A 25,171-nucleotide genomic window follows, 5' to 3' on the forward strand; every position below is an offset into this window, starting at 1 on the left:
GAATTCTAATGTAAATTTATTAAATTAAATCTTGAAAATACGTGATGGTCTTGGGAAAAGATCCAGAAGAGGAGCATTCATTTGCTTGCAAAGGCCATAATCTGTTCCTGGAGGAAAAAATGAAACAAAGTGAGTGATACTCTGACATTGTAAAGTATGTGGGCAGGTGAAAATACTTTAAAATATCTAAAGTGATTAAAGCAAAAATTTGGCAAAAGTCCCAGATAGATTCTCCTCCTGAGTCCTTCCAAAGTGTCTTTTAATGCAAGTTTCTCAGGAAAGAAGCTGGCCAAGCAGCAAAAGGAGTTTAAGCATCTTTATCTTTACAAGTCCTTATTCACTATTTTAAGCCCTTATATAAAGTTACTGCTTAGATGTGGGCCCTAGCACCAAAAACCCCGGAAGGGATATTTCTGCTCATAACCACTGGGGAAGGTATTCAGATAAAGATGATAATTTTACAGCCAAGAAAATTAATTCAAAGAAACCGAGTCATTGGCGAAGTCATTCCTCAGTGAGCAAGACTCTTGGAGATCTGGGAGAAGAACTCTCTTACTTTGAGCGGAGATACTGCATTTGTAGCCTGCAAGCCCCACGTCCTGAGCAGCACCAGTGGGGTGGCACTGGTAGAATACAGCCGTTTTAGTAGGTCAGTAGCAGCCAGAAGAGCAGTGTTGTGACGCTGTCTGTCTGTTTCATAAGCTGTGAGGTGGCTCATGGAGCCTGAAGGGAAAAGGAAAGGTTAAACCCCTAATTCAGTAGTGAAGTTTTCCTTCCTAGCAAACCAGATGCATTTATGTCCACTACATCTAGCTACTGAGGGCCATTTTCCTGATCTTCCCGTATTATAGGACCTTGGGATACCTCTCTAAGGTACTTGAATCCTTACCTAAGTCTTTCCCATTGAAGGCTGCAGTCCTGAGGTGATGGAGCAAGCTGGAGATATCCCCAAAGCCCATGTTGGCACCTTGTCCTGCAAGTGGATGGACTCTGTGGGCTGCATCCCTAAGAATAAAGCAGAGTTCAGGTGTAGCCTCCAGCGTAGAGTGAAAAGGAGTGGCCCTGCTCTGTTATTATCTTACCCAATGAGCGCCAGCCGAGGCCGGACGTACTCAGCAGCATGTCCCAACCCAAGAGGAAACAGTACTCGGCTTTTGGCATCCACCCTGGCTACACTTGGGGGCAGCTGGCGAGCTGAGATCTTAGTGGGCTTCAGAAAGGCAACCGCATACTGCAGCATGGAGCCAGCCGAGTCGATGAAGTCTGTGTGGTTGGTGTCACTCCACTGAGTAGCACCAGCCACAAAACAAAGTGAAATTTCATCAGCGACTCCAGCAGGGAATTAAAAATTCAACAAGGCAACCATTTTATAACCACAGCCAAGGGTAGTGGTACCTAACACGCCTAAACTGATTCAGACAAGTGACAAGCCCCTCAAACAAATGCAAAATGCAACTTCCCCTCACTTCCCACAGGCTCTAGGATCAAGCCAAACTGCTCATGAGCTGCCCCTACCTACCTCTGAGCTTCACCTTTCACTAATCCTACCCTCAAAATGCACATGCCAGCCACAAAGTAGCTCACTCGACAACATGCTCTTGCCTCCACACACCCCTCTACTTAGAATGTCCTCCCACTTCTGGTTCACCAGGATAACACCTCAGAGCATGCAGAAGCTGTCACCCCTTTTTGTAAACCTCCCTCCAAACCTTCTTCTGTGTGTGTCTTTCTCCTTCATGCTCCCACAGTATCCTATACATACTCTACCACTGTACCAAAACTGTCATTTCTATATCTTTCTCCCTCACTTGACTGTGAGCTTCCTGAAAGGAAGGACTATGTCTCATTTGTCCAACTCCAGAGCCTTCTATATAGAAGCACTCATAACTCTTGCTGAATGAATGTACTGCAAAGGCCTATGCCAGGAACATATACTAAATGACCCATAAAGGGTCACCATTTATCTTGGAAGCCACTTCAGTGCGTTCAGTTTTTGTTTATTCTTGTTGTTACTACAGAGCAGTGGAGCTTAAGTTCTTCACTGTAAACCAGTGTGAAGTCATTAGCGAGGCAGTAGAGTTTGGTGGTTAAAAGCATAGGCTCAAGGGCCAGCCTGATTTCAGAACCCAGCTTTGCCGCCAGCTGTATGACCTCAGACAAGTTACCTATCTCTGAGCAGGATAATAGTACCTACCTCAATGGTTCACTGAATTAAATACATAAATACATGTTAAAAAAACTCTTCACCTGTACCTGGCACATAGTAAGTGCTGGATAAATGTTATCGACCATTATCATTAGTGAATTTAGATAATGTGACATTTAAACTCCAAAAATATTGGTGTCTGTATTATCTAAAGGCTATGTCTACTCCAGTAATAATTACCATTTGTTGAGTACCCTATAATGTACTAGGTATGTTCCAAGCATTTTACATAAATTCTTTCTAAGTCTTTAGACTTTTATTACTATTAAACCCTAAGAGGTTGGTGATACTATTTCCATTTTTCAGGAGATTAACAGGTAGAACCAATATTGAACCCACATCTCTCTACAAAGCTTACTCTTAAGCTCACTATGGAAATGTGCTCAGCCCCTCCCCAGGAACACTTCTGATGAATCAGGCTTCAATGGTTCAGGTACTTGGCATCTGTTAAAAATTATCAAAGTATTACAGCTTCAAAAAAAGTTACTTATCCAAGTAACTACCACCCAGGCAGCTGTTTCAGTCATCATAGCAGCAGCCCACAACCCTCAGAAGAGCACACAAATTAATTTCTTTGTTTTACATTTTCCTGAGTCCCCTCCTCCACGTAATCCACATCAGGTGTTACAGGATCAAAGGGGCAGCTGGTTGGTTGTTCCTCTTTTCTTACTCAAAACCACCTTTCTGTATCTATCCCAGCAACATATCGTCAGCTGGTGATACTCACAAAGGCAGAGTTAACGGCATCCACAAACTTTTCCTCATCCATGCTGACCAGCTCTGTTGCATGTTCATGGGATGTGGACCAAACCAAGGAACTCAAAGTGTCTGAAAGCTGTGTCAAAAGAACATCAATACCAAGGGCTAAAACTTCTGTTCTTAAGAGCTCTCAAGCACGAAGGAAGACAAGACGGGGTAACAAAGCTAGCCTGGGCATATTCCCTTGAAACCAGAAAAAGGCTGAGAGAAAATGAAGTTCTAAAAGAGGAAGGCTTGACATGTTTAAGACTAGCCAGACTAGCCAGAAGGACTTCTTACCGGAAGCAGAGCAATGGGCCCGGAGGGGAGAAATCTCTGCCAAGCTACATTGTTTTCTGTGGCCTACAACGGAGAGAAGAGTTCTTGTGAGAAGTACCCAGTACCAGTTATTATTGTTTTGTTTTCTAGGTCATAAGATATCTGCATGTATTTTATTTTTTTTTAACATCTTTATTGGAGTATAATTGCTTTACAATGGTGTGTTAGTTTCTGCTTTATAACACAGTGACTCAGCTATAGATATACATATATCCCCATATCTTCCCAGTACCAATTAAACCCGAGCAAGGCCCCCAGATGGTGGGCTCAGGATCTTACCTCCGATAAATGCAGAGTAGCCACAACAGCGGACTGGTCATAGTTCCAGCTAACATTTTGGATTCCAGCGGCCTGCCGTACTCCTGAGTTGTGGCCATCTGCACCAATCTGCATGGAGACAAGAGCCTGCTGAGTCTTAAAACCTATTAATTAACGAAACTGTTCCAGAACTTTGTCTCTGCCTCCTAAAAGTTTTCTCTAGTTCCCACTGGTGGCAAGCCCATCTGTGGCAGGTAACTCTTTATCATGCCTGCCTCACTCCCAGCCCCTAGAGGGGTAACCCTATATATGCGATCCCAGCTTCAATTAACAGACCAAAGCTGGATATCTGATCCAAGAGGTGCCAGCCATAGGTTAAACTGAGCCAAAGTCTCTTCATATTTGAACTAGAAAGCAATAAGGCAGGCGCTGGAGCTGAAGAATCCCGAAGTAAGGTTGGGAACGGCTGCAATGGAAAAGGGGAAGCTGATGAGCAGAAAGAGAAAAAAATGGGAGATGCAAGGAGATGAACGACTACAGGACTCCTGAGAGGGAAGGAACAGCCTCAATTTCTGACCCTCTGATTCCTGTCCCTGTAAGGCCAGCTATCCTTTATTTCAAGACCTATGATGGTGCAAGAGATTGCTTCCTGTACAGGATATACAACAGAACCATCTTAACTGGAGCTGGCTTGAGTGGGTATGGGTCCTTATAACCAAAAGCTTTGCCTAAAGTTGACTTTAACTATAGCTTAGATCTAAAACTAGAGACCCTAGAATCTAACAAGATGTGGATATGCAAGACCCCTGGCAAAATAAGAAATCTTCAACTACCAACAACTTGGTCTGGAGGATGCTGCCATCACCTAGGGTAATATGAACCCAAGGGCTGGAGCCTGCCACGGAAAACGGATAAGGCCAGGTATAGCTGACTGCTTTGCTCTTGTAGAGAACGGTCACTCGGTCTAGGGAGGTCAAAAGAGAAAAAACAAAACATTAGACAGTTTGCCCACAGGCTGAGGAAAAAACTAAAGCAAAGTCCCAAGACAGCTTATCTTTATCTTACCATTTACTCCTAAACAAGAAAAGTAAAGATCTCAAAAATAACTCATGTGATCTATGCTATGGTCTAAGAGCTAATAAATGACAGAGGCCACAGGGATTAATCAGTGTGAGGAAAACAAGGACAAAAACAAGTAAGCTCTCACTGAACTGTCACCTGCATGAGGCACTCTTTCTTCCCATCTTCATGATCCTGCTCTAGTTTCACTCTATGCCTACATGAACCCACATGTGTTTTCAAAGCAAATAGGGTGGGGCATACCACAGACTCAAACAAGTTCTAGATTTCATAAGATTTTTCTTCCCACTGGAAGTCATTTTACTTTTCTGATCATAAAAAGTACATGCTTACTACTTTTACTTTGTGTAAAAGTCTGAACCACAAAGAAAGGTTTAAAAAAGGGGAAAAAATCACCTTTAATCATACCACTCAGAGACAGCTAGTTAAAGCTTTGTTGTATAGCTTTCCAAACAATTTCCTATGTGTGTATATGCACACACCCCCCACACACACTCACACACACAAGTGGGATCATATGACACACACTTTTTTTCACCTATATATTATGGGACATGTTTCTAAGTGACCATTAGATCTAAATTATCTGTAGGACCTCCCTGGTGGCGCAGTGGTTAAGAATCCGCCTGCCAATGCAGGGGACACGGGTTCAATCCCTGGTCCGGGAAGATCCCACATGCCACGGAGCAACTAAGCCCGTGCACCACAACTACTGAGCCTGCGCTCTAGAGCCTGCAAGCCACAACTACTGAAGCCTGCGCACCTAGAGCCCGTGCTCCACAACAAGAGAAGACACCGCAATGAGAAGCCCGCGCACCGCAACGAGGAGCAGTCTCCGCTCACGGCAACTAGAGAAAGCCCGTGCACAGCAACGAAGACCCAACGCAGCCAAAAATAAATAAATAATAAATAAATAAATTTTTAAAAATTATCTTTAAAAGCTACACAGAAGTTCATTGCAGGGATGAACTATTATCCCATATCAAAAAGCATTTAAGTTGCTTCCAATTTTTCTCTCTCCAGAACCCTGAAATATTTACAAATCACATATATAGGGAATTTATACCAAGAATATATAAAGAACCCTTATAACTAAAAAATAAGGGCTTCCCTGGTGGCACAGTGGTTAAGAATCCGCTTGCCAATGCAGGGGACACGGGTTCGAACCCTGGCCCAGGAAGATCCCACATGCCACGGAGCAACTAAGTCCATGCGCCACAACTACTGAGCCTGTGCTCTACAGCCTGCGAGCCACAACTACTGAGCCCGCACGCCTAGAGCCCGTGCTCCGCAACAAGAGAAGCCACTGCAATGAGAAGTCCGTGGACTGCAATGAACAGTAGCTCCCGCTCACTGCAACCAGAGAAAGCCTGTGCACAGCAACAAAGACCCAACACAGCCAAAAAAATTTGAAAAACAAATAAATTAAAAAAAAAAAAAAAGACAATCTAGTTTTAAAATGAGCAAAAGATTTTAAATAGACACTTCTCCAAGGAAGATATACAAATTGGGACTTCCCTCATGGTCCAGTGTTTAAGAATCCACCTTCCAATGCAGGGGATGCAGGTTCGATCTCTGGTTGGGGAACTAAGATCCCACATGCCGCAGGGCAACTAAGCCCACACACCACAACTCGAGAGAAGCCCAAGCACTGCAACGAAAGATCCCACATGCCACAACTAAGACCCGATACAGCCAAAAAAAAAAAAGATATACAAATAGCCGACAAGTACATGAAAAGACACTCAACATTATTAGTCATCAGGTAAATACAATCAAAACTACAAGATGGGACTTCCCTGGCAGTACAGTGGTTAAGATTCTGTGCTCCCACTGCAGGGGGCACAGGTTCACTCCCTGGTTGGGGAACTGAGATCCCGCATGCTGTGTGGTGTGGCCAAACAAAATAAATTTAAAAACTACAATGAGATACCACTTCAGTTACTAGGATGGCTATTAAAAAAAGAAAAAAAAAAAGGTTGAGGGGAATAAAGTGTTGGTGGAGAAATTGGAACCCTTATATATTGTTGGTGGGAAAGGGACATGGTACAGCCTCTTTAAAGTTTGGCAGTTTATGAAAATGTTAAACATAGAATTATTACATGACCCAGCAATTCTACTCCTAAGTATCCACCCAGAAGAAATGAAACATGTCCACACAAAAACTTGTCCATAAATGTTCATAGCTTTATTCACAATCACCAAAAAGTGGAAACAACCCAAAATGTCCATCAGCTGATGAATGGATAAACAAAATGTGATATATCCACACAACGAAATACTACTGGGCAGTAAAAAAGACTGGAGTACTAATACATACTACAACATGAATGAATCTCAAAAATGCATTTAGTGAGAGAAGTCAGACATTAAAAAATACATATTGTATGATTCTACCTACATGAAATGTCCAGAATAGGCAAATCTCAAAAAACAGAAAGTAGATTAGTGGTGCCAGGGGCTAGGAGTGGGAATGGGGAATGACTGTAAACAGGCACGAGGTTTCCTTTTGAGTAACAGGAATGTTCTATAATCATATTGTGGTGATAGTGGCACAACTCTATAAATATATTGAAAAATCACTGAATTGTACACTTAAAATCAGTGAATTATTGGTATGTAAGTTATACCTGAATAAAGCTGTTTAAAAAAACGAGAGAGAGAGAGAACATCCCTGAGATAACTGTTAGAGGGCTTCTTTATGGTGGACATCAGTATCTGTAGAAGGGATCCTTCCAGTAAGTCCCAGAATAACTCTAAGATAGTTCATCTCCCAGAAAGTGAGTGGAAGATGGAAGAGATAGATACCTCACCTGACACAGCCTCCAGCTGCTTAGTGAGAGCATGCACGATGACATCGTTCTCCACTATAAAGCCCATGTCATCTAAATTATCCTTATCGAACATTATCAGGGCCTCTGAGCAGGCATCCCACACCTGGAAACACAAAGGGAAAGTTTGTATTACAACCCAAGGAAAAGGAAATATTACTCCAGTCAAACTGAGCATTGACGGAAGCAGAAAAACCACAGTTTGTCAGTCCCTCCGGCAGGAAGTATAAGGTGGGAAGAAAATTCTCTCATGAATGCTTCCCTCCTACTTCCTTCGACTGAGTGTAAACTCCGTCTGAATTCCTCCCACATTTACAGAAAACCTGGAGAATGTGAACTCCAATATCTTAACTCAAGATAGACCAAGATAACCCAAAGGTGATAAAGGAGGCACCTGCATTCGCCGAAAGGCTCTGTATCTCATGTTGCAGATGTGGTCCCAGGCACCAAAACCTACAAAAGAAAGGAGTTATATATAGACCAGAGCAACCTGATGGGACCGGCATCCCTCCTGGGGTCCCCTTTCTCTCTCCTTCCTGTTAAGTAAGAGGTTGTTTTCAGTGTTCTCCAATAATAGGGAAATACTCTTCACTTCTATCCTGTTTGATGCTAGGAGCTAAGCTACTCTGTTCCCCAGTTCAGATTATACAGCACGAAAAAGACCCAGCTTTCATGATCAAAGGTCAAATCACATTAAAGTGGGGGAAATAATAAAGTGGGGGAAATAAACCACATCCATATTTTCTTTTCCTTCATCATCCTATTGAGGATACAAACTCCCTGGATAAAGACTATTTTTTGCTTAATTCCAGAGCACTAAACCGATTCATTCATTGAGGAAATATTTATTGAGCACTTACTATGTGCCAGATACACTTCTAGGTACTGAGCATAAAGCGGGAAACCAAACAGACAAATCTCTGCCCTTCAGCAGCTGACATTCTAGTTGGAGAGATAGACAATTAAAAAAAAATTCATAATAAAATGTCAGGTAGTGTTATAAAGAAAAATAAAGCAGTATAAGGAGTTAGAGAGTCATGCAAGAGTTTAATTTTAGATGGGGTGTTTCTAGATAGGATGGCTTGAGGGAGTAACATTTGACAAAGACCTTAAGACAATTTGCTAACTGGTTCCATGTGTACACATCCATCTATACCCTACAAGCACTTAGCATTCAGGCTCCCCAGCCCCCTATAGGGCTGACTCTGGAAATGAAGAGTATGCTGTTACTAGAAGTGAATGATCGTAATTAGTTCATATAGTTTCAATTCCACCAATTCATAATGACCCAACATCACAAATGATGTCTACATGGACCCACATGTCCCAGCGATGTCTTCCTCAGACTGGGAGTTGACACATGAACAATTCCAGGGGTCCTCATCTTCGACTATGTACTAGACTTACCAACCCCACCCTCCTCTTCCCACCCGTCTCAGTGAGCTCCCTCCTCGCCAGATGCTCTGCTGACTCTGCCCTATGGGACACACTGGGAAGTCAAGAGAGACAGGAGATTGGTTCTATGACAGAGGATCTTCTACTCACTACTGAGAAGGGTTGCGGAGCCAGGGGAAATGGAGCTGACCCTGTTGCTGTAAGTTTCTGGCAATTTCCCCAGTACTTTCTTTGGACCTGCTTCTAGCAACAGGATTTTCTTGTCACAAAAGTGAATATCATATCCTAAAAAAAAAAAAAAAGAACAAAATGTTATATCATTTTAGAAAAATCAGAATTTATTCTCTTTCTCATTTCCAAGAGAAGCAACATATTAACTAATCCCTTAGCCCTCAGGATACAAATTTCTTACACACATAAAAAGGAAAACATCATGTGGCGTCCTAAGCAATAACATATACTACCATTTCAGTCATGCAAAGCACCCTGCCCATGGTGGTAAGGACTCTCCAGACAGTCCAACACCTGCCATGTGCAAAGACACAAATAATGGCAAAACCCATAACAAGTGAATAGACTGCCCTAGAAAGGAAAAATGAAGAAAGAAAGGCTGTAGTATTTAGACACCAGATATTTATAATCTACAAAGTATTAAGTCACTAAAAATTACAAATCCTGTTCAATAGAAAAATGGGGTTAATAAGCAAAATTCATTGTGGCCTCAAGATTAAGTCAAAGATACAGAGCTTATGATAGAAAAGGGGGCCAAAAAATAACATCAACTGTGCCTAAAAATCTGGTCCTAAAACATCTGTATAGTGAAGTAAAAAGAGGACTTGGAGACTCTGTTACTGGGTCACTGTAGCACAAACACAAGTCCTTCCACAGTGTCTCAGAGAAAGATACAGGTAAAAGATAAGCAGTGAGTTGCATGTGACAGAATTTACCAGAGAAGAAACACTGCAGGTCTTACATAGTAACGCTGAGAGAAACCCCACAGACCTTGACCCCTCTTTTTATTTTGGAATCTAAATGAGAAGAAAGGCACTATTATTACATACAACAAAGAAAGTGTGAAAATCAAGGCTGGCTCCAGTCAAAAAGGAGTGAATTGTGCTGAACCCACCAGGTCAGCACGGCGCTCCCTGTCGTGCAGCAGCACCTGAGCAGCAGTTCTGCCATGGAGGATGGGAGAGGGGCCATGCCCCACAGACAGGACTACTTTCTGGTCCATCACATCGCTAGGCTTTGATCTAACAGTAGCCACTCCAACCGAATGCTCCCTGCCACCTGCTCCCTACGGATCCTACTCCCTGAAGCCTCACCTCCCCAGCAGTGTTCTTTGTACCACACCCGCACACCTCCACCCCAGGATAGGTCAGCTGCTTGTTCCTCTAGGGTAGCTTTCATTTCATTCTTCCTTCTGTTAGTTATTTACAAATCATTCTCCTTTGCTAGATTCTAAATTCCTTGGAGGCCAGAAATCATTTCTTTTCCTATCACTGTACGTCCCCAGCAGCAAATTGCTGTTATCTCCTCAATCCATAAAATAGATACTCAATGTCTTAACAGACATTTTTGTTAAATGAGAAACCAGGAAATACATAGGAAAACAGATTTCCATCCCATATTTGCCCTGGTGAGTAGAAATCGAAAAATTATAAAAATATCTATTTTAGGCTATAATACCATTACAGCTAAAGGCACAAACATATATATGACTTAGCTACTGACTGAATTAAATGAAATTATAAATTGTAGGTGACTATCTAAATTTTAACCTTGAAATCACTTCACTCTATATAGAATCCAAGTTAATTTTGATTTATCAAATAACAACCTAGTGTCATAAATTAATAACCTGCCACTCTTTCATGAATAACAGTAGATTATTATATTAATAATGTTTACTTCTTTCCTGTATATCTAAAAGGAAAGTTCCATAGAATCACTATTATCATTACCATCATCACTGCTAATGTTTATTAACACCTATATGCCAGGTACAATTATATATGATTTACTGTAGTATCATCTGATATAATCTATACCACAATTTTATGAAGAAAGAAAAGCTATTTTGCTCTGATTTTAGAGATGAGAAAAACCAATGTACAGAAATTGTGAGTAATTTATATAATTCCACCCAGATAGAACGTATTGGAGACAAGACTAAGGATTCAAATACATGTAATCTTATATGGACACTTGTTTCTTCACCATTTAACTTCCTTTAAAGGAAAGTTCCTTCCTATTTAAGAAAATCAGAAAAACAATCAGGAGGGAGATTGGTTCAAGATGGCAGAGTAGAAGGATGTGCTCTCACTCCCTCATGTGAGAACACCAGAATCACAACTAACTGCTGGACAATCATCGACAGGAAGACACTGGAACTCACCAAAAAGGGATACCCAACATCCAAAGACAAAGGAGAAGCCACAATGAGACGGTAGGAGGGGCGCAATCACAATAAAATCAAATTCCATAACTGCCGGGTGGGTGACTCACAAACTGGAGAACACTTATACCACAGAAGTCCACCCAGCGGAGTGAAGGTTCTGAGCCCCAAGTCAAGCTTCCCAACCTGGGGGTCCGGCAATGGGAGGAGGAATTCCTAGAGAATCAGACTTTGAAGGCTAGCCTGATTTGATTGCAGGCCTTCAACAGGACTGGAGAAAACAGAGACTAGACTCTTGGAGGGCACACACAAAGTAGTGTGCGCATCAGGACCAAGGGGAAAGAGCAGTGACCCCATAGGAGACTGAACCAGACCTACCTGCAAGTGTTGGAGGGTCTCCTGCAGAGGTGGGGGGTGGCTGTGTCTCACTGTGAGGACAAGGACACTGGCAGCAGAAGTTCTGGGAAGTACTCCTTGGCGTGAGTACTCTCCTCCCAGAGTCTGCCATTAGCCCCACCAAAGAGCCCGGGTAGGCTCCACTGTTGGGTCGCCTCAGGCCAAACAACCAGCAGGGAGGGAACCCAGCCCCACCCATCAACAGTCCAGTGGATTAAAGTTTTACTGAGCTCTGCCCACCAAAGCAACAGCCAGCTCTACCCACCACCAGTCCCTCCCATCAGGAAACTTGCACAAGCCTCTTAGATAGCCTCATCCACCAGAGGGCAGACAGCAGAAGCAAGAAGAACTATAATCCTGCAGCCTGTGGAACAAAAACCACATTCACAGAAAGATAGACAAGATGAAAAGGCAGAGGGCTATGTACCACATGAAGGAACAAGATAAAACCCCAGAAAAACAACTAAATGAAGTGGAGATAGGCAATCTTCCAGAAAAAGAATTCAGAATAATGACAGTGAAGATGATCCAGGACCTCGGAAAAAGAATGGAGGCAAAGGTCGAAAAGATGCAAGAAATGTTTAACAGAGATCTAGAAGAATTAAAGAACAAACAAACAGAGATGAACAGCACAATAACTGAAATGAAAACTACACTAGAAGGAATCAATAGCAGAATAACTGAGGCAGAAGAACGGATAAGTGACCTGGAAGACACAATGGTGGAATTCACTGCTGTGGAACAGAATAAATAAAAAAGAATGAAAAGAAATGCAGACAGCCTAAGAGACCTCTGGAACAACATTAAATGCAGCAACATTCACATTATAGGGGTCCCAGAAGGAGAAGAGAGAGAGAAAGGACCTGAGAAAATATTTGAAGAGATTATAGTCGAAAACTTCCCTAACATGTGAAAGGAAATAGCCACCCAAGTCCAGGAAGTGCAGGGAGTCCCATACAGGGTAAACCCAAGGAGAAACATGCTGAGACACATAGTAATCAAACTGGCAAAAATGAAAGACAAAGAAAAATTATTGAAAGCAGCAATGGAAAAACGACAAATAACATACAAGGGAACTCCCGTAAGGTTAACAGCTGATTTCTCAGCAGAAACTCTACAAGCCAGAAGGGAGTGGCATGATATACTTAAAGTGATGAAAGGGAAGAACTTACAACCAAGATTATTCTACCCCACAAGGATCAAATTCAGATTTGATGGAGAAATCTAAAGCTTTACAGACAAGCAAAAGCTTTACAGACAAGTAAAAGCTAAGAGAATTCAGCACCACCAAACCAACAAATGCTAAAGGCACTTCTCTAAGTGGGAAACACAAGAGAAGAAAAGGACCTACAGAAACAAACCCAAAGCAATAAAGAAAATGATAATAGAAACCTATACATCGATAATTACCTTAAACGTGAATGAATTAAATGCTCCAACCAAAAGACACAGGCTTGCTGAATGGATACAAAAACAAGACCCATATATATGCTGTCTACAAGAGACCCACTTCAGACATAGGGACACATACAGACTGAAAGTGAGGGGATGGAGAAAGATATTCCATGCAAATGGAAATCAGAAGAAAGCTGGAGTAGCAATATTCATATCAGATAAAATAGACTTTAAAATAAAGAATGTTACAAGAGACAAGGAAGGACACTACATAACCATCAAGGCATCAATCAAAGAAGAAGCTATAACAATTATAACTATATATGCACCCAGCATAGGAGCACCACAATACATAAAGCAACTGCTAACAGCTATAAAAGAGGAAATCGAAAGTAACACAATAATAGTGAGGGACTTTAACACCTCACTTACACCAATGGACAGATCACCCAAACAGAAAATTAATAAGGAAACAAAAGCTTTAAATGACACAATAGACCAGACAGATTTAATTGATATTTGTAGGACATTCCATCCAAAAACAGCAGATTACACTTTCTTCTTAAGTGTGCATGGAACATTCTCCAGGATAGATCACATCTTGGGTCACAAATCAAGCCTCAGTAAATTTAAGAAAACTGAAATCATATCAAGCATCTTTTCTGACCACAATGCTATGAGATTAGAAATCAATTACAGGGGAAAAAACGTAAAAAACACAAACACATGGAGGCTAAACAATACGTTACTAAATAACCAAGAGACCACTGAAGAAATCAAAGAGGAAATCAAAAAATACCCAGAGACAATGATAATGAAAACAAGATGATCCAAAATCTATGGGATGCAGCAAAAGCAGTTCTAAGAGGAAAGTTTATAGCTATACAGGCCTACCTTAAGAAACAAGAAAAATCTCAAATAAAAAATCTAACCTTACACCTAAAGGAACTAGAGAAAGAAGAACAAACAAAACCCAAAGTTAGCAGAAGGAAAGAAATCATAAAGATCAGAGCAGAAATAAATGAAAGAGAAACAAAGAAAACAATAGCAAAGATCAATAAAACTAAAAGCTGGTTCTTTGAGAAGATAAACAAAATTGATAAACCATTAGCCAGACTCATCAAGAAAAAGAGGGAGAGGACTCAAATCAATAAAATTAGAAATGAAGAAGGAGAAGTTACAACGGACACCGCAGAGATACAAAGCATCCTAAGAGACTACTACAAACAACTCTATCCAATAAAATGGACAACCTGGAAGAAATGGACAAATTCTTAGAAAGGTATAACCTCCCAAGACTGAACCAGGAAGAAATAGAAAATATGAACAGGCCAATCACAAGTAATGAAATTGAAACTGTGATTAAAAATCTTCCAACAAACAAAAGTCCAGGACCAGATGGTTTCACAGGTGAATTCTATCAAACATTTAGAGAAGAGCTAACACCCATCCTTCTCAAACTCTTCCAAAAAATTGCAGGGGAAGGAACACTCCCAATCTCATTCTATGAGGCCACCATCACCCTGATACCAAAACCAGACAAAGATACTACAAAAAAAGAAAATTACAGACCAATATCACTCATGAATATAGATGCAAAACTCCTCAACAAAATACTAGCAAACAGAATCCAACAACACATTAAAAGGATCGTACATCATGATCAAGTGGGATTTATCCCAGGGATGCAAGGATTCTTCAATATACGCAAATCAATCAATGTGATACACCATATTAACAAATTGAAGAATAAAAACCATATGATCATCTCAATAGATGCAAAAAAAGCTTTCGACAGAATTCAACACCCATTTATGATAAAAACTCTCCAGAAAGTGGGCAGAGAGGGAACCTACCTCAACATAATAAAGGCCATATACAACAAACCCACAGCAAACATCATTCTCAATGGTGAAAAACTGAAAGCATTTCCTCTAAGATCAGGAACAAGACAAGGATGTCCACTCTCACCACTATTATTCAACATAGGTTTGGAAGTCCTAGCCACAGCAATCAGAGAAGCAAAAGAAATAAAAGGAATACAAATTGGAAAAGAAGAAGTAAAACTGTCACTGTTTGCAGATGACATGATACTATACACAGAGACTCCTAAAGATGCCACCAGAAAACTACTAGAGCTAATCAATGAATTTGGTAAAGTTGCAGGATACAAAATTAATGCACAGAAATCTCTTGCATTCCTATACACTAATGATTTAAAATCCGAAAGAGAAATTAAGGAAACACTCCCATTTACCACTGCAACAAAAAGAATAAAATACCTAGGAATATACCTACCTAGGGAGACAAAAGACCTGTATGCAGAAAACTATAAGACACTGATGACAGAAATTAAAGATGATACCAACAGATGGAGAGATATACCATGTTCCTGGATTGGAAGAATCAATATTGTGAAAATGACTATACTACCCAAAGCAATCTACAGATTCAATGGCATTTTTTACAGAACTAGAACAAAAAATCTTAAGATTTGTATGGCGACACAAAGACCCCAAATAGCCAAAGCAGTCTTGAGGGAAAAAAATGGAGCTGGAGGAATCAGACTCCCTGACTTCAGACTATACTACAAAGCTACAGTAATCAAGACAATATGGTACTGGCACAAAAACAGAAATACAGATCAATGGAACAAGATTGAAAGCCCAGAGATACACCCACGCACCTTTGGTCAACTAATCTATGACAAAGGAGGCAAGGATATACAATGGAGAAAAGACAGTCTCTTCAATAAGCGGTGCTAGGAAAACTGGACAGCTACATGTAAAAGAATGATATTAGAACATTCCCTAACACCATACACAAAAATAAACTCAAAATGGATTAGAGACCTAAATGTAAGACTGGACACTATAAAACTCTTAGAGGAAAACATAGGAAGAACACTCTTTGACATAAATCACAGCAAGATCTTCTTTGATCCACCCCCTAGAGTAATGGAAATAAAAACAAAAATAAACAAATGGGACCTAATGAAACTTAAAAGCTTTTGCAAAGCAAAAGAAACTACAAACAAGACGAAAAGACAACCCTCAGAATGGGAGAAAATATTTCCAAACGAATCAATGGGCAAAGGATTAATCTCCAAAATATATAAACAGGTCATGCAGCTCAATATTAAAAAAACAAACAACCCTATCCAAAAATGGGCAGAAGACCTAAATAGATATTTCTCCAAAGAGGACATACAGATGGCCATGAAGCACATGAAAAGCTGCTCAACATCACTAATTATTAGAGAAATGCAAATCAAAACTACAATGAGGTATCACCTCACACCAGTTAGAATAGGCGCCATCAGAAAATCTACAAACAACAAATGCTGGAGAGGGTGTGGAGAAAAGGGAACCCTCTCGCACTGTTGGTGGGAATGTAAATTGATACAGCCACTATGGAGAACAGTATGGAGGTTCCTTAAAAAACTAAAAATAGAATTACCATATGACCCAGCAATCCCACTACTGGGCATATACCCAGAGAAAACCATAATTCAAAAACACACATGCACCCCAATGTTCACTGCAGCACTATGTACAATAGCCAGGTCATGGAAGCAACCTAAATGCCCATCGACAGACGAATGGATAAAGAAGATGTGGTATATATATACAATGGAATATTACTCAGCCATAGAAAGGAACGAAATTGGGTCATTTGTAGAGACGTGGATGAATCTAGAGACTGCCATACAGAGTGAAGTAAGTCAGAAAGAGAAAAACAAATATCGTATATTAACGCATATATGTGGAACCTAGAAGAATGGTACAGATGAACCAGTTTGCAGGGCAGAAATTGAGACATAGATGTGGAGAACAAACGTATGGACACCAAGGGGGAAAAGCAGCGGCGGGTGGGGGTGGTGGTGTGATGAACTGGGAGGCTGGGATTGACATGTATACACTGATGTGTATAAAATGGATGACTAATAAGAACCTGCTGTATAAAAAAATAAAATAAAATTCAAAAATTCAAAAAAACCAACCAAACAAACAAACAAAACAATCAGGAGAAAACTTGGTGAGAGAATATTCAGAAGAGACAACAACTAAAAAGAAAAAGAAAAGTTTCTGAAATGGAAGTAAGTTTAGTCTGTTCTAGAAATATGCTGTCCACTAGAAATAATATAATATGCAAAATAATAAAAATAATGTGACACATAATTTTAAATATTCTAGAAGCCACATTTAAAAAGTAAAAAAAGTGGTTAATTACATGTTAATTTTGCTTTAGTTTATCTAATATATCCAAAATAATAGCATTATGAATATTAACAATGACAAAATTAATGAGATATTTTACATTAATTTTTATACTGCCTTTGAAATGTGGTATGTATTTTACATTTACAGAACAAATGCATTTAGATTAGCATATGGTAAATATGGTATCATATTTTAAGTGATCGGTAATCACGTGTGACTGGTAGCTACCATATTGGACAATGCAGCTCTAGAGACTGAAGGGTGACCACTGTCTCTGAAGGTGCCTACAGAAGAGAATGGATCAAGGTGAATTTGGAGAGAGAGATAATATACAGATCAAATAGTGCCTTCTAGACAGTGGCAGGAAACTTGGACCATATCCCAACTACAGTAGGAGTCACTGGAGGGTTTTCAGTAGATTGAGATAATGTGATCACTGCCTGTTCTAGTCCAGCTGGGCTGTTATTTCAAAACACCACAGAAGGGGCTTCCCTGGTGGCGCAGTGGTTGGGAATCTGCCTGCAAATGCAGGGGACATGGGTTCGAGCCCTGGTCTGGGAGGATCCCACATGCCGCGGAGCAACTAGGCCCGTGAGCCACAACTACTGAGCCTGCGCGTCTGGAGCCGGTGCTCCGCAATAAGAGAGGCCGCGATAGTGAGAGGCCCGCACACCACGATGAAGAGTGGCCCCCACTTGCCGCAACTAAAGAAAGCCCTCGTTCAGAAACGAAGACCCAACACAGCCATAAATAATAAATTAATTAATTTTTTAAAAAAACACGAAGCTTTAAAAAAATGATTAAAAACACAACCAAAAAAAAAGAAAATCAGAAACTCTGGATTTTAATCCCAGCTCTCACTGTTTCTAGCTTTATGACATAGTACAATCAGTTCATCACCTACAAATGCATGTATAACATTATATATTTTATAAATTTCCTTTAGTCAAAAAAAATTAGGGACTTCCCTGGTGGCACAGTGGTTAATAATCTGCCTGTCAATGCAGGGGACACAGGTTCAAGCCCTGGTCCAGGAAGATCCCACATGCCACAGAGCCACAACTACTGAAGCCCACGTGCTCTAGGGCCTGTGCTTTGCAACAAGAGAAGCCACTGCAATGAGAAGTACGTGCATCTCAAAGAAGAGCAGCCCCCGCTCGCCACAACTACAAAAAGCCCACGTGCAGCAACGAAGACCCAACACAGCCAAAAATAAATAAATTAAATAAATAAATTTAGAAAAATTAGATTTCCAAGCACATAAAATATAGCCAGGTTCAATATTTTATTTTATTTTTCAATATTTTTTTTTTTAGTTATTTAATATAATATTTTAGGGGTTTCCTGGTGGCACAGTGGTTAAGAATCCGCCTGCCAAAGCAGGGGACACGGGTTCAACCCCTGGTCTGGGAAGATCCCACATGCCACAGAGCAACTAAGCCCATTTGCCACAACTACTGAGCCTGCGCTGTAGAGCCCGTGAGCCACAACGACTGAAGCTCGCGCGCCTAGAGCCTGTGCTCCACAAGAGAAGCCACCGCAATGAGAAGCCCGCGCACCGCAACGAAGAGTATCCCCTGCTCGCCGCAACTAGAGAAAGCCCGCACACAGCAATGAAGACCCAACACAGGCAAAAATAAATAAATAAATATTTTTAAAATTTATAAAAAAATAATATAACATTTTGGGAAACTAGCTTGGAGAAAAAATATTAAAGAATATCACTTACAAATAACAATGTGAGAGGGAAATATAGGTATTTCAAGCATAAAACATGAACTAATGTGAGTCTGAAGAAGAAAAGAATCAAGGAAAACATAAAAACTGACCTATACGGAAATATGAAGAGCCAGCTGGAAATTTTACACTTTTAAAGCAGCTGTCTAAAATTAAGTGGATGTTGAAATATAAAGGTTGATCAGCATATAAACTATTCACAAAGAATATTCTTTGGGATACATGCCATGATAATCAAGGGGAGACAGTAGCATGCACAAAATCCCAAGCAGGTAGTTTACTTGACTCCACAGGCACCTGCCCAAGGAGAGAGTCTCCTCACAGTGTTCAGCTCCGTCTATTTTATAGGAAAAAAGCAGAGGCTTGCTCACTGAATAAATTGCATGAAAGATTTCCAAACCTCCCCCCACCCCCGAGAGCTTCAACTTCCATGTTTTAACATTCAGTATCTTCTCTGAGCTTTTTAAATAGGAAATTAGCTGCTGTGTGAATGTTTCTTTTGTAAACCTACGCTTGGTAGGTTTGACTGACTTAGAGTCAGTGATTCTTACATCCCAGTGTGTTCGGCCCATGACCTTTCTTTTGTAAACTTACACAGAGAATTCTGTATTGCCAGTATCTGTTTAAAGTCAGCCCTGACTTTAAGAATTTATACTTTTGGGACTTCCCTGGTGGCGCAGTGGTTAAGAATCTGCCTGCCAATGCAGGGGACACGGGTTCAATCGCTGGTCCGGGAAGATCCCACATGCTGCGGAGCAACTAAGCCCATGCGCCACAACTACTGAGCCCGCGTGCTGCAACTACTGAAGCCCACGCACCTAGAGCCCGCACTCTGCAACAGAGAAGCCACCGCAATGAAGAGTAGCCCCCGCTCGCCACAACTAGAGAAAGCCCGTGCACAGCAACGAAGACCCAACGCAGCCAAAAATAAATTTAAAAAAAAATTTATACTTCTAAGGAAAAGACAGAAAAATAAACAATTACAATACAGAATTCTCTAAGTTTATAAAAGAATTGCTGCTTTCCCTCCTTGAAATGTGGGTAAATGGGGATGAGAAAAAGAACAATATAGGGGGCTTCCCTGGTGGCGCAGTGGTTGAGAATCTGCCTGCTAATGCAGGGGACACGGGTTCGAGCCCTGGTCTGGGAAGATCCCACATGCCACGGAGCAGCTGGGCCCGTGAGCCACAACTACTGAGCCTGCGCATCTGGAGCCTGTGCCCCGCAACGGGAGGGGCCGCGATAGTGAAAGGCCCGCGCACCGCGATGAAGAGCGGTCCCCGCACCGCGATGAAGAGTGGCCCCCGCTTGCCGCAACTAGAGAAAGCCCTCGCACGAACTGAAGACCCAACACAGCCAAAAATAAATAAATAAATAAAGTAGCTATAAAATTAAAAAAAAAAAAAAAAAAAAAAAGTACTAACCATGTGCCACAAACTCAGGAATGACAACAGAACCACAGTGGTAGGGAGTTGATTTAAAAAAAAAAAAAAAAAAAAAAAAAGAACAATATAGGAAGGAAAAAAGTTATAGAAAGAAGATAGCAAAACACCAAATTTTAACAAAATTAACAAAAATTTAGTAAAACTAAAAAATTTTTCAGGTACATATCATACAAAATTGTATAAAAAGTTAGGAGGTGAAGTCACTACAAGACAATTAAGCCTCCCCAGTGTTTTTCATTCTCAAAGTGTGGTCTTCAGATCTCCTGAATCCATCTCTGGAGATTATTCGTTAAAAATACAGGTTTCTGGGCTTCCCTGGTGGCGCAGTGGTTGAGAGTCTGCCTGCTAATGCAGGGGACGCGGGTTCGAGCCCTGGTCTGGGAGGATCCCACATGCCGCGGAGCGGCTGGGCCCGTGAGCCACAACTGCTGAGCCTGCGCGTCTGGAGCCTGTGCCCCGCAACGGGAGGGGCCGCGATGGTGAAAGGCCCGCGCACCGCGATGAAGATCGGTCCCCGCACCGCGATGAGGAGTGGCCCCCACTTGCCGTAACTGGAGAAAGCCCTCGCACGAACCAAAGACCCAACACAGCCAAAAATAAATAAATAAATAAATAATTAAAAAAAAAAAAAAATACAGGTTTCTGGGCCCCACTTGGACAAACTGAGTCAGAGTCACTGGAAGTGGAACCTGAAATCCGCATTTTAAAAATATGCTCCACAGACTGGTAACAACAATTGCCTTTGAGGAGAATTGGATGGCTAACAATTAGAAATGGAAGTCTTACTATACATGCTTTATACTATATATTCTATGCCCTTTTGTATTTCAAAATTCTCATGTGTTATGTCCCTGTCTTAGTTATTCAAAACCCAAAACCAAAACCAAACCAAAAAACCCAGATGATTCTTAAACACGCTCAAGCTTGAGAAGCACCATTATAGTCCATTTACTGAATAGGTAAAACCAAAATGGCTGTCAGGGAGCAAGGGTATATATGTCAGAAAGTCTTGTCAGTCTCAAAAAGGATTTGTACTTCCTAATTACCAACTTTTGAGAGCAAGTTACTTAAACTTTCTGAGCTTTAACTTTCTTATCTGTACAATCTACAATCAAGAGTATTATGACAATTAAATAAAATATAGGGAATTCCCTGGCAGTCCAGTGGTTAGGACTCGGCACTCTCACTGCTGGGCCCAGGTTCAATCCCTGGTTGGGATCTAAGATCCTGCAAGCCACTTGGCACAGAAAAAAAAAAGTATATAATATACATACATATATATGTATGTGTATATATATATATGCAAAATACTTTAAAAGATGCCTATCTATAGCAAGTGCTCAATAACTAATAACTATGTTTTACAAAATTACTTTGAGACTCAAGCCCATTAGCTCATACAAAGCACTGCTTCCCACCAGTTTCCTAGAAGAGGAACTTCTTAGGGAAGATGTGACTATCACCCCAGAACTGAAATCAGAAAAGACTTTCTCACTGTTAGTGACCTTTAATTTGTGAAGCCAGAAAACTCAAATCCAATTTCTGAAAGTCACCGTACAGTTGTTAAAAGCAAAAGAATTTGGTTGCCTGGGTTCAAATTCTGACTCTGCCTGGTGTGAGACTCTGGTCCTTACTTAACCTTGTTTCTTCATATAAAAGATGAAAATATCTACCCCACAAGGTAGGTGGAGCAGCCTAAACTATACATGTAAAAGCAAAGTCCTTACCTTAACTTGCATACAAAGTTTAACTCAAAGTGGATCATAGGGCTTCCCTGGTGGCGCAGTGGTTGAGAATCTGCCTGCCAGTGCAGGGAACACGGGTTCGAGCCCTGGTCTGGGAAGATCCCACATGCTGCGGAGCAGCTAGGCTGGTGAGCCACAATTACTGAGCCTGTGCGTCTGGAGCCTGTGCTCCGCAAGAAGAGAGGCCGCGATAGTGACAGGCCCGCGCACCGCGATGAAGAGTGGCCCCCACTTGCCACAACTAGAGAAAGCCCTCGCACAGAAACGAAGACCCAACACAGCCATAAATAAATAAATTAAAAAAAAAAATACTTTAAATAAATAAATAAAATAAAATAAAATCAGTGCTTTAAAAAAAAAAAGAAGAGCAGTAATTCTTGCATTCTTGTTCATCTCACCGGGTTGCAAAAAAAAAAAAAAAAAAAAAAAGTGGATCATAGCCTTAAATGTAAGAGCTAAAACTATAAAACTCTTACAAGAAAACACAGGAGCGAAACTTCGTGACTTTGGGTTAGATAATGATTTCTTAGATATGACACCATAGCACAAGTGGTAAGAGATTGATAAGCTGGACTTCATCAAAATTAAAAACTTCTGTGATTCAAAGGACACCATCAAGAAAGTGAAAAAAACACCCACAAAATGGGAGAACATATCTGAAAATCATTTATCTGATAAGGGGCTTGTACCCAGAATACATAAAAAACTCTTACAACTCAATAATAAAAAGACAAATAGCCCAGTTTAAAAATGGGCAAAGGTTCTGAATACACATTTCTCCAAAGAAGACATACAAATGACCAATAAACATATGAAAGAATATTCAACATCATTAGTCATTAGAAAAATGCAAATCAAAACCAGGAGATATCACCTCACACTCACTAGTATAACTAGTAACAAAAAGACAGTAACAGTGCTGTCCAGGACATGGAGAAATTAGACCCCTCGGGACTTCCCTGGTGGGGCAGTGGTTAAGAATCCGCCTGCCAATGCAGGGGACACGGTTTCGAGCTCTGGTCTGGGAAGATCCCACGTGCTGAGGAGCAACTAAGCCTGTGCACCACAACTACTGAGCCTGCGCTGTAGAGCCTGCGAGCCACAACTACTGAGGCCCGCGCGCCTAGAGCCCGTGCTCCACAACAAGAGAAGCCACCGCAATGAGAAGCCTGTGCACCGCAACGAAGAGTAGCCTCCGCTTGCCACAACAAGAGAAAGCCCGCGTGCAGCAACGAAGACCCAACGCAGCCAAAAATAAATGAATGAATGAATGAATGAAAAAAAATTAAGGAATGCCTTTCTTTCTTAAAAAAAAAAAAAAGAGGGGCTTCCCTGGTGGTGCAGTGGCTGAGAATCTGCCTGCCAATGCAGGGGACACGGGTTCGAGCCCTGGTCCGGGAGGATCCCACATGCCGCGGAGCAACTGGGCACGTGAGCCACACCTACTGAGCCTGCGTCTGGAGCCCGAGCTCCACAACAAGAGAGGCCGCGACAGTGAGAGGCCCGCGCGCCGCCATGAAGAATGGCTCCCGCTCGCCGCAACTAGAGAAAGGCCTCGCACAGACACGAAGACCCAACGCAGCCAAAAATAAATTAATTAATTAATTAATTTTAAAAAGAAAGAAAGAAAGAAAGAAATTAGACCCCTCATTTATTGCTGGTGGGAATGTAAAGTAGTGCAGCCACTCTGGAACACTGGCAGGTCTTCAAAATGTTAAACACAGAGTTTACCGTATGACCCTGCAAATCCACTCCTAGGAATATATCCAAGATAACCAAAAATATATGCTTACACAAAAGCTTGTACAGAAAATGATAGTAGCATTATTTGTTATAGCCCCAAAGTGAAAACGACTCAAATGTCCATCATCTGATGAATTAATAAACAAAATGTGCTATATCCACACAAAATATTACTTAGCCATAAAAAGGAACGAACTATTGGCACATGCTACAACCTGGAGGAACTTTGAAAACATTAAGCAGATTCCATGTCTATGGAAATGTCTAGAAAAAGCCAATCTATAGAGATAGAAAGTACATGAGTGGTTGCCAGGAGCTGAGGAGATTGGGGGAACATGGGCAGTGATTACTAATGGGTTTGGGTTTCTTTTGGGGGGTGATAAAAATGTTCTAAAATTTACTGTGGCAATGGCTGCACAACTCTGTGACTATACTAAAAATCATTAAATTCTATGCTTTAAATGGGTAAACTTCATGGTATGCAAATTATAGCTCAATGAAGCTGTTTAAAAAACAACATCAACAAAAAACTGCCTAGCCTAGCTCTATAGGCAATGCCTGATTACTTCCAACTGTGTCCAGAACTAAATAACCTTGGGCGGGTCTGTTTCCCCACGCTTTGGAAGGACTCCTAAGAGGTCCCTCCCACTTTTGACCCTTCGGAATCCTGAAGGAGCAAACGTTTGCCCCCGGAGTCCTGGGGTTCCTCTGGGCAGGGAATGGACCACAAGATCTACAACGCTTAGACCTTGGGCAAACAGTGCCAGGGCTCACACGGTCCTCATCGTTTCTCTACGGCCCCGCTCCCCGCCGCTATCGGCCTGGAGATGCGCTTACCCAAGGCACAAGCCATAGTGGCGCCCACCAGGCCTCCCCCGGACACCACCACATCGTACACGGTGTCTGACGAGGCGCCGGCCCCCCTCCGGCAGGAGACCAGCGGGACCCTCCGGGCAGCGGCAGGGGCAGTCTCCCACCGGATCCCGGCCAGCCTGGCCGCCATGGTCCTGACCTGCACCGTAATTGGCGTCCCGCTGGGCCCGCCTGGGGTTAGCACTTCCGGAGCAGAGCTCTCCAGTCACAGGCCGCTTGAGCCGCCACCTCAAAACCGGAAGTATAACGTGCAAAGAGAATAGGCCAATCAGAAAACGAACTTTGCCTGCTTGGGCGGGACAGATTAGAGGCTGCCTGGGAAGGGGACTGGTTCGTGTATCCGCCTGGGAGCCAATCAGAGGCCCAAGC

General features: G+C 41.6%; 1 protein-coding gene across 6 annotated transcripts; it reads right to left on the reverse strand.

Moving 5' to 3' along the window:
* Window positions 1-24,985, reverse strand: COQ6 (coenzyme Q6, monooxygenase). 6 transcript variants are annotated; one of them, XM_082383941.1, is made up of 12 exons: window positions 24,767-24,983; window positions 8,998-9,132; window positions 7,847-7,905; window positions 7,435-7,558; window positions 4,375-4,505; window positions 3,563-3,670; window positions 3,245-3,307; window positions 2,934-3,041; window positions 1,083-1,285; window positions 890-1,005; window positions 557-723; window positions 1-107 (listed from the first exon to the last, which is right to left on the reverse strand). In XM_082383941.1, the coding sequence occupies exons 1-12, from the start codon at window positions 24,930-24,932 to the stop codon at window positions 78-80; spliced, it is 1,410 nt and encodes a 469-aa protein (XP_082240067.1). In that variant the 5' UTR covers window positions 24,933-24,983; the 3' UTR covers window positions 1-77. The 6 variants fall into 6 exon arrangements, with proteins under 6 accessions (XP_082240067.1, XP_082240065.1, XP_082240068.1 ...); XM_082383939.1 differs by having other exon boundaries at window positions 3,563-3,688; XM_082383942.1 differs by lacking the exon at window positions 2,934-3,041 and having other exon boundaries at window positions 3,563-3,688; window positions 24,767-24,985.
* Window positions 24,986-25,171: the final 186 nt, after the last annotated feature.

This window comes from Balaenoptera borealis (assembly GCF_965194805.1).
Source record: "Balaenoptera borealis genome assembly, chromosome: 3".
NCBI lineage: Eukaryota > Metazoa > Chordata > Mammalia > Artiodactyla > Balaenopteridae > Balaenoptera > Balaenoptera borealis.

Coding starts and splice junctions, on each gene's coding strand:
- COQ6 (XM_082383939.1), bottom strand. CDS start 24,932: ATGGCGGCCAGGCTGGCCGGGATCCGGTGGGAGACTGCCCCTGCCGCT. Junction 7,906..8,997: donor CTCCGCAACCCTTCTCAGTA/GTGAGTAGAAGA, acceptor TTTCTTTTGTAG/GTTTTGGTGCCTGGGACCAC. Junction 1,286..2,933: donor ATGCCGTTAACTCTGCCTTT/GTGAGTATCACC, acceptor GGTGCTACTCAG/TGGAGTGACACCAACCACAC.